This window comes from Nelumbo nucifera, chromosome 4 (assembly GCF_055504915.1).
Source record: "Nelumbo nucifera cultivar China Antique chromosome 4, China Antique-T2T, whole genome shotgun sequence".
In the NCBI taxonomy this organism is placed as follows: Eukaryota; Viridiplantae; Streptophyta; class Magnoliopsida; order Proteales; family Nelumbonaceae; genus Nelumbo; species Nelumbo nucifera.
This window is the reverse complement of record NC_142652.1, coordinates 91,167,501-91,185,631: the sequence shown is the minus strand read 5'-3', so window position 1 is coordinate 91,185,631 and position 18,131 is coordinate 91,167,501. Positions and strand designations below refer to the sequence as shown.

The 18,131-nt window shown below is 41.0% G+C and overlaps 1 protein-coding gene across 2 annotated transcripts; it reads right to left on the bottom strand.

Moving 5' to 3' along the window:
* Positions 1-11,345: 11,345 nt before the first annotated feature.
* LOC104611525 (cytochrome P450 monooxygenase 76AD131-like) lies at positions 11,346-13,413 on the bottom strand. 2 transcript variants are annotated; one of them, XM_010278615.3, is made up of 3 exons: positions 12,369-13,413; positions 11,573-12,222; positions 11,346-11,489 (listed from the first exon to the last, which is right to left on the bottom strand). In XM_010278615.3, the coding sequence occupies exons 1-2, from the start codon at positions 13,323-13,325 to the stop codon at positions 11,593-11,595; spliced, it is 1,587 nt and encodes a 528-aa protein (XP_010276917.2). In that variant the 5' UTR covers positions 13,326-13,413; the 3' UTR covers positions 11,346-11,489; positions 11,573-11,592. The 2 variants fall into 2 exon arrangements, with proteins under 2 accessions (XP_010276917.2, XP_010276913.2); XM_010278611.3 differs by having other exon boundaries at positions 11,476-12,222.
* Between the last annotated feature and the right edge of the window lie 4,718 nt (positions 13,414-18,131).

The following is an 18,131-nucleotide window of genomic DNA, read 5'->3' as shown; positions in this document are numbered from 1 at the left end:
AGTCCACCGCCCCAAAATTGATGGACTTATTTCTTGACGTAGGCTTCTTAGTCTATTCAAACTCTGATTAGAAAATTGTTCAAGTCCCTTGGGTGCAATCTAGGATTGGATTTCAAATGCTAGATCAACCAACCTCTCTTAGTATCCAGAGCCTATCCTTCTCAGAGATCATTGGTCAAGGCTCCTAGAATCTCTCTCTCCTTGAACAACATATCAAGCATCTCCAATGTCAAGACATCGTTCATACACTCATTTTCTTGGAGGAGGAAAACCCTAAAGCTTGGGTGTGGATCCCTCATCCCTTTGGTAATTTTTCTACTACAAAACAAGCTTACTCTCTCCTTCTAGATTCCTGCCAAAGAACTCCTAGTGACAACCTAAATCACTGCCCTAAGTGGATATGGAAGCTCCCAGTAGCTCCTCGTTACCAACTTTTTCTTTGGAGAGTAGTTCAAAATTTCATTCCAGTTAAGAGTCAAATTTTGAATCTATCCCAAGACAGAGACTGTGTTTTTTGTAACAATGGGGAGGAAACTATCAAGCACCTGTTTGTAGATTGCCCTCTATCCTAGGCAATTTTCTTTGCAGCCTCGTGGAACATAAATATAAATGCTATTTTCCAGTCTTCGTGGTTGGACTGTATGAATGAGCTAACTAATTCTCTTCCTGACAAAATGACTGTGACTCAGGTGTTAAGTCGGTATGCATTAGCTTTGTACTATTACATCTGGTTTGGTTGAAATGAAAAATGTTTCAAAGATAGACAAATCCCCATCCATTGGTTGATAGCGGGAATAAATGAGTTATTCATGCAAACAACGTTCCAGCAGGAGGTTTTCCCTTTGAGTTCAGGAGCATATCGACTGTATTGTTTTTGCTAATGTAAGTTCTGTAAATAATTCTGAATTTTCATTTGGAGCAATCTGTGTATCACCTAGTTTATCCTGTCTGTGTAGTTGGGGGCAGAGTTAATCTTAAGTCCATTGAAGAGGCTGAATTATTTGCTATCTCGCAAGGAGTTCAACAAGCAATTCAACTTCTCAAAGGAAATCTTCTGATATGTACAGATTCTCAAAAAGTGATTTAGGCTTTGTTGAACAAAGCATCTCTCCATTGGTCGTGCTGTGGGCTTTTGTCAATGACCAAACAAAAGCCAGCCTCCTGCCTTTCTGTGGATTTATGTTATGTATATAGAAACTTTAACATCTCGGCCCAAAATGGCCCAATTAGCAAAAAGTTACACTCAAGACTCCTTTTTCTTTGAAGTTTACCCGGACGGGGTATCAGATGTAATGAAATTTATTATTCCACTCGTCCCTACTTAATATAGTTTCTTTATCTTTAAAAAAACATGTAACGACACATGTTAATGGGTAATTTTAAAAAAGGGTCACATTTGACCTGTTTTTATCATCTTCTTAATGCACAACATGAATACAACCCAACTACATTTGGTACCATTGTCACTTCTACTTGCAAATTACTACAATCAAAGAGGGTTTTGATTGAACCCTTGAAGCCACCTCCCCCAATCTGCTACATCCAAAGAACTTTTTATAATTAAAGACATTCTTTTTGTCTATTTGTGTTCCAATCATGTCGGCCCATGGACTTAAAACCCTAGGCCCAACATGGCCCACATGATCGTGTCAGGCCTGGCATGGCCCACGGATCGTCGTACCAAGCCGGTCCAAGTTCGTGTCGGGCCATAGGCGGCACGGCCTGATTTACACCTCTACATTGATGTTCGGTAAGAGAAATTCATCCTAAGAATAGACCTTGTTCAAATCCCAAAAATCCATGCGACATCGTATTTTGTCCTTTCGTACTAGTACAATGTTGGCTAAGCAAATTGGAAAACTTCTTGGGGTGTTGCTATAGAAAACTTCTATTTCTACAGGAAGCTTCTTGGGGTGTTGCTTTACAGGTAGGGATGCAAACAGATCAGATCGGATTCAAATCAGGGTATATTCGAATCCGATCCGAAGATCTGATCGGATCTGATAGGACTCAATCTGAATTTGAACCCTATCTGATATTCAAATCTGATTTGATCCAACTTATTTTCTTTAAAAATTAATAAATTATTAAAAAAATAAAATATACCAATTTAAATAAAACAAAAAATACAAGTATTTTTTAATTATTTTCATCATATATATATATATATATATACATATTTTTATAAAAAAATAAATAATATAACAAATTTATAAAAATATAATAATATATTTATAAATAAAGAAATAAATAACATATATATGTATTAGATATAATTATTTATAAATATATAGTACATCGGATCGGATAGGGAGATCTGAATCCAATACAATTTCTTATCGAATCATAAGATCCGATTCAATCCGATCCAAAAATCCAAGCAGAGGTGATCCGAATTCGATCAAATAGAATCGAATCAAATCATAATCCGATCCATTTGCACCCCTATTCACACCCCTATTTACAGGCGAATAATCGATGTTCACTTTGATTTCGTGTAGAAAGAAGTGGGGTTAAGGCCCAACATTTCATCATAGGTTCAAGCAAAGGCATCTACATACCTCTTTTAACAAGGTCACTATATTTCGGGAGCTTAGCGTTATGTTAACAGGTTTAGGAGGGTCGTCTCCTCTCGAAAGGTTAATTATTGTGAGGACCTCTTTGGCAAGTTTGACTTAGATCTTCCTACATCTGTGGGAAGGTATCTATCACCAAAATTGATTTGATTTCCATGGAAAGTATTCCCTCTTGGTTTCCATTCTCATGTACTCGGTGTCAGGGGTGTCAATTGGATTGGATTTGGTCCAATCCAATCTAGTCCATTGTGAGTCTATTATAAATGGATCAGGTCCAATCCAATCCAATAAATGTTTTGAACCAATTTGAATCAGTCCAATTTAATGTCTGGATTGTCCAATCTATTCAAATTCGTTTTGATTTAGAATTTAGATTGGTTTCAACTCAAACCCAGCCCATTGACACATATATTCTTATCTTATATTAATGGACTAGATATTAGCTCAATCCAACCCAATCCAATATAAATTTATCACGGATGGACTAGGTCCAATCCAATATGTCTTATTCGTCCGTCCAATCCATACAAATTGATTTTGGATTGGACGGGTCCAATCCAAAACCGATCCATTGACACCTTTACTCGGGGTCCCCTCCAAAAGGGTGAGGAGACCCTTGCATCATTAAATATAATATACTACCTGTCTTGTGAGGCATATGATCTTAGTAAAGTGCCCTAGTGATACGTCCTCTTGTAACCTTTTCATACACAAGTTGGGAGGAAGAGCTTGTCCCAAAGGCCTCTGGACACAAGCCGCTTGTAAAACTTGTTGTAATTATCATTTTACCCTTCAAATCTTAATATCTTTGGCCTTATGGGCCTGTTCTCGTGCTCGTAATTTTGGATCAGGATGTTAGTAATCTTCCCACCTAGGTAATGGTAGGGGTGTCCACGGTTCGGCTAACCGAACCATGGGCATATTTTAAAAATCAAACCGGTACCACTGGATTTTGTATTAGTCTGAACCAAAACTGAACTGAAAGAAGCGGTTTATCGGTCTTTGGTCTTCGGTTTTTGGTTTTTTTATTTTTTTTATTTTTATTAAAAAAATGTTTTTTATCTAAAATGACAAAAATAGCAAAGGAAAAAACCTAAAAAGAGAAACAAGCATATTTCATATTTGGAGCATAGTTGATTTCATCACTTACAACTTAAAATAGCTGAACTAAATCAGGAAATGAAAAGCGTCAACAATCTCAATTTGCAATTTTCATGCTTCTTGAGTTCAATGTGAAAAACCTACACAACATGATATCCAAAAAAATGCTTCTTAAGTTTCTTGCTTCTTTATCTATAAAAAAAAAAAAATCATGCTTCTTAATTTCATTCCTAATTCAAGCCACTTTGTCAAAAATACATGTTCCAAGTACGGGTGGCAACGAGCCAAGCTTTTCAAGAGTTGTTTGAGCTCGGCTTGGCTCGGTTTCAACCGAGCTTGAACTCGAACTCGAGCCCAATTCATTGGCTCAATTATTAAACGAGTCGAGCTCGAGCCTACTAGAGCTCAACTCGTGAGGCTCGCGAGCCGGCTTATATATATATATTATAGATATATATATATATATATTGTAGAAAATAATATATACAATAAAAATATTATAATTATTAATTATTATAATTCTTAATTTTTTAAATATCAAATAAAAAATATTTTTATATATAATTTTTTATTTTTATAAAATATTTTTTCACTCGAGCTTATGAATTTTTGACTTGAGCCTGGTAGCTTTCAGCTTGGCTCGGCTCGAATCCACCCCTAGTTCCAAGATTAGCACCTATGGAATTGTTGGGTGTTGGCCATTGCAGATTTGTAGCAAGGCAATTATAGTCATAAAACCTATAGAGATGCGCCTATGGAATTCGGATCAATGCATATCCAAATTCGACCAGATAATTTAATCGGTAAAAAAATGGTATTCGAATTCGATCGAATATCCGATTCAAACTATTCGGATTCGATTCAATTATGCCGAATCTCAAGTTCGAATTCAGATTTTTGAATACCGTTTAAAGGCCTAAAGGTTGGCTTGTGATGATGCGCAATCCGACCACTCCTAGTTGGAAGTGACGAGGCTTCTAGCTGGCGACGGGCAAGAGATACCTACAAGAAGGACGAAGGGACCCGGGGTTGAACACCCGGCGGGGACTCTCTAATGCTTAAGTTAGAACTCGATAGGGAGCTGAGAAAGAGAATGAATACGCAAGAAGATGAGAGCTAGAGAGTGGTGAATATGCGATCCCTTGGCCCATAGGGGGTTGGAGTCTTTATATACTAACATTCTGGCAGGTTCTGAGGACTACCTATGGAGTTGGCCGTTATCGTCAGGACTGGGGAGCAGGTGGGCTAATGCAACCGTTGTATGGTACGGTCCCACCAGGCAGGGGACAACCTGCGGAGTTGGCGGGCACGCCGCCGCCAGGTGAGAGACAGTGAGTGCAGTCCTCAGAGTTGGCAGGTGCGACGCTGCTAGGCAAGGGACATGGGTGCAGCTTTCAGGTTTGACAGGTACAGTTGTCAAACAAGGAGATTCGCGGGGCTCAGGGTTACTTGATAACGGACCCTATAGCGAGCTATCTTGCGGCGAGCTGCCTGTGGCGAGCTCGAGCTGTCTAGTTGTTAAGAGGTTGCATAGTTGGCATGAGGTGCCAGGTGTCATAATTTCACTGGAGGACCAAATCCACCCTCATCATTTGCCCCCCACTCCCGAGCTGAGAGTAACTCGGCGAAGGGAGTAGATTTCTCCTTTTGGCCTGTAAGTCGTCGAGCTAGTAAGCACTGATCCAATTTCTTAAGCTCTGGGAGCTGCCTGCAAGTGGTGAGCTGCCTGTAAGGTGAGGAGGTCTCTACCAATTCAGTATGTAGCCCTTAGGCCCTGGGGGCAACTTATAGTCCACTTTTATTGATTTTGCCCATGCCGACGAGGTGGCTAGGTCTTGAGCAGTAGTATTGCCCATGCCGTAGAGGCGACTGGGTCTTTCAGCAGTAGTGTGGCCCATAGGCTTTGGGAGCGACTCGTAGTCCACTCCTGAACTTTGCCCATGTCGTAAAGGCGACTGGGTCTTTCAATAGTAGTGTGGCCCGTAGGCTTTGGGAGAGACTCGTAGCCCACTCTTGAACTTTGCCCATGCCGTAGAGGCGACTGGGTCTTTCAGTAGTATTGTGGCCCTTAGGATTTGGGAGCGACTCGTAGTCCACTCCTGAACTTTGTCCATGCCGTAGAGGCAACTGGGTCTTTCAGTAGTAGTGTGGCCCGTATGCTTTGGGAGCGACTCGTAGTACACTCCTGAACTTTGCCCATGTCGTAGAGGCGACTGGGTCTTTCAGTAGTAGTGTGGCCCGTATGCTTTGGGAGCGACTCGTAGTCCACTCCTGAACTTTGTCCACGCCGTAGAGGCAACTGGGTCTTTCAGTAGTAGTGTGGCCCGTATGCTTTGGGAGCGACTCGTAGTACACTCCTGAACTTTGCCCATGTCGTAGAGGCGACTGGGTCTTTCAGTAGTAGTGTGGCCCGTATGCTTTGGGAGCGACTCGTAGTCCACTCCTGAACTTTGCCCATGCCGTAGAGGCGACTGGGTCTTTCAGTAGTATTGTGGCCCTTCGGCTTTGGGAGCGACTTATAGTTCACTCCTGAACTTTGCCCATGCCGTAGAGGCGACTGGGTCTTTTAGCAGTATTGTGGCTCGTATGCTTTGGGAGCGACTCGTAGTCCACTCCTGAACTTTGCCCATGCTGTAGAGGCGATTGGGTCTTTCAGTAGTATTGTGGCTCGTAGGCTTTGGGAGCGACTCGTAGTCCACTCCTAAACTTTGCCCATATCGTAGAGGCGACTGGGTCTTTCAGTAGTAGTGTGGCCCATAGGCTTTGGGAGTGACTCGTAGTCTACTCCTGAACTTTTCCCATGTCGTAGAGGCGACTGGGTCTTTCAGTAGTATTGTGGCCCTTAGGCTTTGGGAGCGACTCATAGTCCATTCCTGAACAATGCCCATGCCGTAGAGGCGACTGGGTCTTTTAGCAGTATTGTGGCTCGTATGCTTTGGGAGCGACTCGTAGTCCACTCCTGAACTTTGCCCATGCCGTAGAGGCGACTGGGTCTTTCAGTAGTATTGTGGCCCGTAGGCTTTGGGAGCGACTCGTAGTCCACTCCTGAACTTTGCCATGCCGTAGAGGCGACTGGGTCTTTCAGTAGTATTGTGGCCCTTAGGCTTTGGGAGCGACTCATAGTCCACTCCTGAACTTTGCCCATGCCGTAGAGGCGACTGGGTCTTTTAGCAGTATTGTGGCTCGTATGCTTTGGGAGTGACTCGTAGTCCACTCCTGAACTTTGCCCATGCCGTAGAGGCGACTGGGTCTTTCAGTAGTATTGTGACCCGTAGGCTTTGGGAGTGACTCGTAGTCCACTCTTCTTGACTTAGTTGCTCCGAGACTTGTTTCTGAGGTTGGTGCCTTCTTAGTTTGTAAGTTTACGCCTGGGCCAAGCCGCCAAATCGGCGCTTGTGCCAGGTTGCCAGGCCGCCAGGCCGTGCATAGGTCACGCCAGGCTGCCAGGCCGCACGCACGCCACATCAGGCCGCCAAGCCGCGCATAGGTCGCGCCAGACCTCCGAGTGGGCACCTTAGAGCTATGATTGCACTGCATCTACCTCGTAATTCGAGGGCTTTAGTTTCTTTGAGTTCATAAGAAATGGAAACTATAAAGCAAGAGCTTCGGTTCCTAAAAATGTGAGGGCTTAGCTTTCTAGGAGATGAGGACTTAGCTTTTTGAGAAAAGAGGACTTAGTTTTTTATAAGATAAGAACTTAGTTTTTTGTTGGATGAGAACTTAGCTTTTTGTAGCGTGTTCCCACAGATGGCGCCAATTGATGATGCGCAATCCGGCCACTCCTACTTGGAAGTGACGAGGCTTCTAGCTGGCGATGAGCAAGAGATACCTACAAGAAGGACGAAGGGACCCGGGGTTGAACACCCGACGGGGACTCTCCGATGCTTAAGTTAGAACTCGGTAGGGAGCTAAGAAAGAGAATGAGTACGCAAGAAGATGAGAGCTAGAGAGTGGTGAATATGCGATCCCTTGGCCCCTGGGGGGTTGGAGTCTTTATATACTGACATTCTGGCAGGTTCTAAGGGGCTGATCCCAAATCTCTGCCGCGGCGATCTATTGTCAGGTAATGCTCCGGAGTGATTGGCTGTTATCGTCAGGACTGGGGAGCAGGTGGGCTAATGTGATCGTTGTATGGTACGGTCCCGCCAGGCAGGGGACAACCTACGGGATTGGCAAGCACGACGCCGCCGGGTGAGAGACAATGAGTGCAGTCCTCAGAGTTGGCAGGTGCGATGCCGCCAAGCAAGGGACGTGGGTGCAACTTTCAGGTTTGACAGGTACAGTTGTCAGACAGGGAGATTCGCGGGGCTCAGGGTTACTTGATAACGGACCCTATAGCGAGCTATCTTGTGGCGAGCTGCCTGTGGCAAGCTGCCTATGGCGAGCTGCATGTGACTAGCTCGAGCTGTGTAGTTGTCAAGAGGCTGCTTAGTTGACATGAGGTGTCAGGTGTCATAATTTCACTGGAGGGCCAAATCCGCCCTCATCAGCTTGGATAACTATAACTTTGTTGGTGGAGCCCTTGTTGACACCTATATTTTGTTCCTGGAGGATGCCTATAAAGTGTTCCAGTAACTAGAAGAGAAGGACAATGTGGTCTGGAGTTCTTTGCTGGCCGGTTTCAATCAGAGTGGGGTTGCTGAACAAGGCGTGCATTTGTTTCGCCAATTTGTCTCGGAAGGTCATAAGTTTGACCCTTTTATCTTTGCTAATGCATTTAGTTTGTGTTCAAATATAGAGGTTACGGCAGTTGGTTCGCAAGTGCATTGCAGTTTTATCAAGTCTGGCTTTGGATTGGATTCTTTTATCTGGAATGCCCTCATCAATATGTATGTTGGTACAGGGATGGTTTGTCATGCTTACAAATGTTTTCTTGAGGTCAGTTGTAAGAATGAGATATGCTTCAATGCCATGATTGCAGGTCTAACCTTTGATTCAGAAGATGGAAAAGCTCTAGAACTGTTCTGTAAGATGAAGGAGCTAGGACTGATTCCAGGTTATTCCACAATAAGTTTTGTTCTCAGAGCCTGTGCTAATCTGCATAAGTTGGAAGAAGGCAGAGCTCTCCATTCTCATATTGTTAAAACACTTGTTGATTCCGACTCTAATTTTGGCACTGGGAATGCTCTTATTGAGTTGTATGCTAAAATCAATATATATATACATCAATACTTTGAAAAACAAAAGAAACACACCGATTCTCATCTTCACTGAATTAATTTGACCATTAATCAGAGGTTGCTTACGCTATTGAGTAGATTCAAAGACTTCAAATCCCTTGTATTTTTTCTTATTACAAATTCATTTTTGTAATTTGTCTCTTTTGTAATAATCCAATACATGAAATTTGTATAGACAACATGTTTTGGAAAGAAGAAAAAGAGAGGAGAGAATGACATGTTTTGAAAATTTAATCAACAGTTAAGAACAATTCAGTCATTTAAGTTTTATCAGTTGGAGCTAAGGTTTAAAAGATAAATAAGGAATGTACAAGTTGTTTTTGAAAGTTCTAAGGTATATACAAATAGTTTCCCAGATGTACAAAGTATATGAAAGTAATCATCGCTAATAATAATAATAATAATATAACACATGAAACTAGTGTGGGTCCAATCCATTTGTGTCTATCTTTACATCATAGAGGTCCTAAGGCTACGCGATCCCCAAAAAAGATTGAACAAAATAGTTATAGGCGGGAGCAGTAATAACAGCTGAAGGCTGAATTAAAAGACTTATTGCTTTCTCTTTTAATTAGTGGATTAAATAATTAAATAATAAAATATTTAAGGGTATAGTGATATACCCACTTTCAGCTTCAGCCATCAAATAGCCTACAACAATTTATATTCATTAAAAGACAAAGCAATAAAATCCTTTTTAACTACTTCAGGTGTTATCAAACGGCTCCTTCATTCCAAGCTTATCATAAGGTTCAAGTATCGACATGTATCGGCCTGTATTGGCCGATACACATCGTTCTGGGACCCCTCCGATATGCCTCTACAGTGGGTGTATCGGGGGGTCTGACAGTTCAGGGGGTGGAGGAGCCCTAAATCGGCCCACCTGAACCGGTTGCAGAAAAAAAAAGCATCAAAAAACAATATTGATTTGCCCGATACACCCCTACCGGCGTATCAGACGTATCGATATTTTGAACCTTGACCATAACTCTTTGTCATATATTGAAGTCCGAAGACCTAACATCTTAGTTAGGCCAAAACCTAGGGAGTGTTTGGTATAGTGATTTTGCATAGCATTTGTCTCACAATTGTGAGACAGATTTGAATTGAACATACAAATTGTTATTTCTTAAAACTTTAAATTTGATGTTTTCCATACATGCAATTTTCTACTTGAAACTATGCCCATACATGTGACACTGACAAAAACATATTTCTAACGAATTTGAATTGATTAACCCAAAACACAATAACAATGAAACGCCATTGTATACTATGAACATCCCATTGAAATTGGGATTCACTCCATGGCTGAAATGGTATGGAGCCGCTACCCATCTAGAATAGAAACATGGGAGTGATGGGCCTCCCATGTTCAATGAACAAGACATGACTCATACATACCAAGATAAAGTTATTCTAGGTACTTTTTAGGGGAGAGAGGGAAGGTGTTAAGCACCCCTCTCCCATACTTAACATGTAGTACCATTCCCCTAATTTAGTAAAGAAAGAATAAGAACCAAAGGAAACAAAACCTACTAGATTTCTAATAACTTTACCCATCAAAGAGGATAGTCATGGTGGCTTGTTTCCCAAGTGATTCCACCCTCTCATTCTCTTTTTTGGGTGAAGGAAACCCTTAAATGAGCAAAAGATTAGGCAACTATATGCATCCTCCTTCTTTATCCAAGGTTCCCTCGTTCCTATTAGGCTAATGAGAGAAATCAAAACACAAGGGAATCAATCCCCTATGAGCCACTTCAAATAGGGCTTACTAAATACAATCTACATTTAGGATAAAAAAAATCATAAAGCAAAATAATCAAATAAATAAGACAACAAACTAATTTAAATTATAATTTGACACGAAGATAAAGCACCATTAAACACATATTCTGACATTCAAGCAAAAGATCCAAAATGTATATTCACTTAAGTAGACAAATCCGAATTTGAATAATATGAGAGAGAAGAAATTTCAGCAATGATATTGATTCTAATTAAGTTAAGTAACTACTAAACAGACATAGAATGCTATCCAAATCAACCAACAAACTATTCTAATGATTTTTACACCTAATAACTAGGAAATTAACCAACAAGAATGCCAAACACCATCCAATCAACAAAATAATCACGGCTGAAATGAAAAAAAAGAAAAGAAAAGAAAAGCACCTATATCATTAGGAAGATTTAAGAAAACAAAAAGAAAAATCATCAAGATAAAATAAAAAAGGATGAGGTGAGGGGCTTACCTCTTTGTGGCCTTTTGACAAATACTTGGTGATGAACTCGGTTGTAAGAAAATGGTGCTGAAAAATGGCTTCGGATTTACCTAAATGCAACGAGGGGAATCTTCTTTTCGCAAAAGACAGCCAAGAATTTGGCATGCACTAGTCATGGCATTATAGAGTTACTGCTATACCGGAAGGTTAATACGTCAAGCTTGTCTGAGTAATTTTCTGTAATGTTCAAAGACCTTGTGCTAATCACTCCAACCAGCCAACCACCCATCTTGTTTTAGTTTCTTGAAAATTATTGCATTGGGCTTATTTTGTTGTTCATTTCTTTTATACAACATAGATCTGAGCTGAGTACTCTCAATTCGATCAAGAACATAACAGAATCTTCTCTGCATATATATATATATATATTAAAACTTTATTGCATTTCAACACAAGTCAAGGTACAGCTGGCAGGATAAAAGATTTATACCAGAGAAGACGACGATGAAACTAACATCCGGCATAAAGTTTTGGATCAGATAACCTTGGCGTGGGGACTGCGACAAGAGGTGTGGCCTTCTTTAGCACAATCCCAAACTTCTCAGTAAGTTGAAGCTTTGCTCCCTTCGGCAATTCCCAGTTGAACGAATGCAACAGCGATGCCAATGCATACATAACCATCCTCTCTGCCATTGCTATCCCTGCACATATCCTCCTCCCGGAACCAAACGGGAAGTAGCTCAAATCCCTGCCGGTGTAATCCCATTTCCCATCAATCAAGAACCTCTCGGGATCAAACGTCAAGGGTTTGTCCCACAACGCAGGGTCTCTATGGATTGCCCACGCATTGACGAAGACTCTGGCGCCCTTGGGGACCATGTAACCCCCAACAGCGCACGAAGAGCTTGGGCAATGGGGGACTAACAGTGGCAGAACCGGGTGTAAACGGAGCACTTCTTTCATCACGGCTTGCAAGTAGTGTAGCTTGGGAAGGTGAGACTCTTCGACTATGTTGTCTTTACCCACCACTCTCTCCAGTTCTTCTTGGGCTTTCCTCATCGTCTCTGGCTTGTTCATCAGTTCGGCTATTGCCCACTCTACCGTGTTTGAAGTCGTATCCGTCCCACCAACCACCATGTCCTGTTCAGTCAACGATATGATTGATCAGTCTGATTACAAATATAAATGCCCAACAGAACAGAGTTATCTTCAAAGTGGTGAAATATTGTTAAGGATGAACTGGATATCATTTTAAATATAGCTAGATTAATTAAGTAAAACCATACCATGAGTAAGGCCTTGATTTGATTCATTGTGAGGGAGTTCTTAGCATCTCCTTGGTCCTTGAGATTCAATAGGAACTGCAGAAAGTCATGGCCCTCCTCTTTACCTTTTTCGTCCATGATATTCAGCCGTTTATGAATCATGGAATCAAACATTCGATCAAACTGCGAGGCCAGACCCTTCATCTTCCTCTCCACGCCTTGCAGATCGAAGCGGGCCAGAATAGGAAAAAAATCGGAAACATTGGGCATACCCAGCAGCGCTGTCATCTCGCCAATGGCTTGTCGGAACTCTGCGCCGAGACGAGACCGCTCCTCCCCCTTGATCGTAGCGCCCCACAGCATGCTCGTGATCAGATTGAGCACGGTCAAGAACATCTGCTCCCCAATATTCACCTGGGAGCCAGTCCTGGAATACAGGTATTCCACGGTCCGGCGAACCTCCCGCTGACGAAGGCCATAAACGGCGTCAAGAGTGGCAGTGCCGAGCATCTCACGCACGCACACCTTACGCAGCAATCGCCACTCTGGACCATATGGAGTCCATACAATATCAAGGCCCCCATACGTAGCCGCCCGGCCTGCAGCCGGTACGTCACGGTTGGCAAAGGTGGTGTCGTGGTCCTTGAGCACTTCCTTAGCCAACGACGGTGAGGTAATCACAATGCCCAACTTCTTACCTAGCTGCAATTTCGTGATGGGGCCATAGGTCCGAGCCAGCTCGGCGAAATAGACGTGGAGTTCCGGGTGAAGGGAAAGGAGGTTTCCGACCAGGGGCAGGCCTCGTGGGCCGGGCGGCAACGGGAGGTCTGCTTTCCTTGATTTCCTGGTTAACCATGCGTACCAGGAGATGGAAAGGACTACCAAGGAAAGTGTGAGCACTGCTCGGGCGTATTCATCTCTGCGGTTGCTCACTTGCCACCACCACCGCAACGCATCAGGAACAGGAAGGGAGCCCATAAGATGAGAGTGCAGTGTGTGGGTTGGGCGGCAAAGGGAGACTGAAGAAATAAGGTAACTCTGCCACCGATGGTTGACCTTCTACCGGTATAGATGAAGAAGCAAAAGATTTTCTTTTCTTTTTTTTTTTGTGGTAAGCAAAATAGAAAATACAGAAGATAAATTAAAAATAAAAAAGAATATTATAAGTTGAAAAAGGGAAAATCTCAGTCCAGGTACACGAAGGGGTGCGAGAAATTGCAACGTTATATTTTATTAAATCGGATTTCCTCCTCACACCCCTTGCAACTTGGATTGTTAAAATCTCCCATCTCAATGAAAACATACAAATATGAATATCTACCTCTCGTGTGGTGGAAAAATGCTATAGGACCATGATAAGAGGGTTGATTTTAGCACTTTGGACATGTCGCACCCATTTCGGCTGGGCAACCTGTGGACGCCCAGTATCATGTCGGTATAAGAAGTGACTTACCTCCACTGACTTGACCGTGGCTCAGTTAGCGGCGTATATGACGTGGCTGGCGACTTCACCAGTGGGTTATATCATCTTCGACTCTTTTGGTCTCACATCGCCCTGTTGATGGAGTTGAATCCTCATTTCGAAGGCAATTAGATAAGCATTAGCGCTTTACGTAGAGTTTGCTTTCGGGCGTGAAATCACGTCCGAACCAAACGGACAGATGATCTCGGATGTGTTACATGAAACCTAGGTAAGTTGCACCTATATAAAAGCGTTCCATTCTTCAAGAAAAGCATACACGATTTAGCTCTCATAACTCTTAAGCTCTTTCGCATTCTAACTCTTCAAAACAATGTTTTCGAATTGTCGTTGATCCGGATGGTTGGACCGTTCGGCCCAGGAATTGTTGAGGCAATTGGTTTCGTTTTACCCCAAATTTGGTTTTGATAAAAAAATCGTTGAAAAAGTCAACAATCCATCGACTCGGGTGGTCAAATTGTCAACCTGTTGACCCATTCAACCATTTTGACCATTTTTTATTTTTAATTATTTTTTTTTAATTTGTTTGTCAGAACAGGTCGTCCATTCGAACCGGACGGTCAGATTGTCAACCCAGAAACCGGTGGCTAGAACGATTCCGTTTTCGAGTCATTTTTTAAAATGTTGTTTCAACACACTCTTCACTAACTTAAGCATCAAAGTATCTACCCTAGATAAAACAACCAAACACTATACTATTTTATTACAACTCACCGAGGTGGCCTCACCAACCCAACATCCAAATTTGTCTAGTAGAGAGCATCAGATCGTGCAACATCAAACCGATTTTATGAATAAATCCCAACATATTAGAGGAGGAGGAGGAGGAATAGAATATTCAAGAAGCTGCAAAGGGAGAGAGGGGGGAGGCGTTGGCTCATGTTCTCTGACCCTCATCACCACAATACTTTGTATGTACCCTGAATTTCATCATCCATCCATACATCTAGAATATCTCCCGTATGTGTGTATTAAATTAATGGGAGAAAGGTTTTCGTCTATACAGCATGCAGAGTTTATGTGAAAGGAAAGCTGTTTAGTGGGCTGTAGAACCAATAATAAGTTTTTATGCCATTATTAAATGCATGGGGCTCCCATCTTTTAGTGGAGCGTATGAATTTAATACTTCAGCTAAAGCGTTTAACTAATTCAAATTAGGTTGTTAGCCCCCATGGTTTGACTTTGAAGTGCTTCTCGGTCCGTAGTTCGTCTCCTCAACAGGTAAAGGCTTAGGCAGTGTTTGAAGGTTTAAACCTGGCCAAGCCTTTGAATTTCTCCAACGTAGTGATCGAGAAGATCACATCTCCTTCCCACAAGGGGCTGCCTCACAATGTCCCACAGTACATTCCCATCATGTATTGGAATTATCTCCCCCGATAATATTATCAGAACCGATGATATCATCATCGGGAAATGTTCTTGATACACGGCGAGGATATGTTGTGGGACGTTGTGGGGCGGCTCATAGTGGGGAGGAGATGTGAATTCATGATTCAAGGCACTTACTTCAAATTCAACTTCTTTCTCGCTGGACTGTTTCTTCCGGTTGCACGACTGTCTGGCCCTTGCAGCTACTATAAATGTCAGGTTCAGTTTTGTTAAAAGGAGTGCTAATCAGGTAGCTCACCAAATAGCGCAAAGAGGTCTTCGGGGTTGAGAGTTGTGGACTGATACTTGCCCAGTTTGGGTCAGGGAACCCTTTTTTGAAGATTTCTTCTCTCTTCTGCTCCAAAAAATATTCTCAACTACATAGGCATTGGCCTGCAACCCCCAAAGTTTTTCCATATAAAGAAAAACCTTGGTATTTGAAAATCCAATTTTTAAATTTGAAATTCAATATAATCAAATTGAATTTAGATAATTTGAATATTTAATTGGTCGAATTCGGATATTCTTTTTATACCGAATAGCTAATCAATTTGAATTTGGATATGATCTTATTCAATTTGATAAATATCCGAGTTCGACCGATTATTTAATTCTTATATATAATATATAAAATTTTTAAATGTTTTATAAAATATATATATATATAATAATTAAATTATATAAATAATTTATATATTTATATACTTTATATAAATAAAATATTTATTTTTAATTAGTCAAATTTGAATCAAATCGAATATTTAAATATCTAATCGGATTCGAATTCGAATATTAATTTTCAATATCCGTCGGATATTAAATCGAATTCGGATATCAAATTTTTTAATCGGTTTTGAATTCGGATATTGCCTGATTCGATTCAAATTCGATCCATTTACACCCTAAGCCCTCCCTTCCAAAATAAGTGAGGAGCCACCTATGGCTATAAGTCAATCGCCTAAAGACCGTTACTAATAGTATATTGTACAAATGTGATATATCCAATGCACCACTGTGGTGTGAGGAAAGCTTTAGAGGGGAAAGTCTGATCTCTAGATCGACTATTTTCCCTGAGTTCAGGAGCATATCGACTGTATTGTTTTTGCTAATGTAAGTTCTGTAGATAATTCTGAATTTTCATTTGGAGCAATCTGTGTATCACCTAGTTTATCCTATCTGTGTAGTTGGGGGGAGAGTTAATCTTAAGTCCATTGAAGAGGCTGAATTATTTGCTATCTCGCAGGGAGTTCAACAAGCAACTCAACTTCCGAAAGGAAATCTTTTGATATGTTCAAATTCTCAGAAAGTGATTTAGGCTTTGTTGAACAAAGCATCTCTCCATTGATCGTGCTGTGGGCTTATGTCAATGACCAAACAAAAACTAGCCTCCTGCCTTTCTGTGGATTTATGTTATGTATATAGAAACTTTAACATCCCGGCCAATAATTGCCCAATTAGCAAAATGTTGCACTCAAGACTCTTTTTTCTTTGAAGTTTACCCGGGCAGGGTACCAGATGTAATGAAATTTATTATTCCAGTCATCCCTAGTTAATATAGTTTCTTTATCTTTCAAAAAAAAAACATATAACGACACATGTTAATGGGCAATTTCAAAAAAGGGTCACATTTGACCTGTTTTTATCATCTTCTTTATGCACATCATGAATACAACCCAACTACTTAAAAATATGATTGTGTTTGGTACCATTGCCACTTCTACTGATTCTTTGGCGAAGACAGATTTGGTGTTTCTATTGTAAATGCCATGAAAATGGTTATTTGATGTGATGTGATAAGACAGTTTTTCAAAAATTTGCATTGATCAACACAAAACTTTACAAGTAAAGGTGGCAATAGTACCAAACACAACCTATATTGTTTAGGCCATTCCAACCTGAAACACAACATGGAAGCTATCCACATCCGAGAGGGAAACTGAGGTAGAAAGAATGTCATTGGGATGGGGGGGGGGGGTCATCTGTGTCCAACGGCCATTAAAATGACTATAAGGTTGCTAGAACTGGTGACCATGAAAATCAAAGAAACTGCACATTTTATTAAAAATGGAAACTTCTTTATTTTCTCATTCCCATTTGCCATAGAAGAAGAAGAAGAAGAAGAAGAGGGGGAGACGATCTGTCCTTCCCCAACTTTGACCTTAACGGAAAGAAGAGGGGAAAAAAGAAAAAGGAAAAAAAAATAGAAAAGAAAAGAGAGGGAGAAAAAGAGAAAGAATAGGCGTGGAAAAGAAGAAGATTGGGGTGGGGGCTCACGTTGGAAGAGACATTGAATCCCATTCCATCATTTTTTAGAGAACAAAAAATAAGAAAAATGAAAAAATTAGGAGGGGATTTGGAGTAAGGGAAGCCCATTTGATGTGGCATCTTTGCTTCATACATATAGTATAAATTATGTGTATTTTGGTATTGGTCTTTTCATTTTGGGTTTCTTTTTAATGCAAGGCGCCAAAGGTGTCTTGGCCCGTTATTTCTGTACCATTTATAAAAATGAGGATTGTAACAATTGTTTAGTCAAAAAGCCTGATTTTACTTTCCTTTTTACCCTCTTTGATTTTTGTTTTTCTAGTATTTAACTATCATGAGGTCATATGCTGTCTATCAAGGTTTTTTCCATCGATAAAAAGTGAGAATGCAAACTGTTAACATGGTTGTATCTTGATTTTACTTTTCATCTTTACCCTCGACAATTTTTATTTTCCAATGTTCTTTTTTTGAGCGCTCAAGTATTTGATTATCATAAATGGCCACGTACACACTCCGGTGGTGACCTTATTGCTACCTACTATTTTCATTTAACTCATTGTAACCATCCATAAATTCTCATCAATTACACACATGACACATAAGTACTGCTAAATGATGGTTGGCAATCCTATAACCAATAATTTATCATTATTTATGTTTTTTTTTGAAAT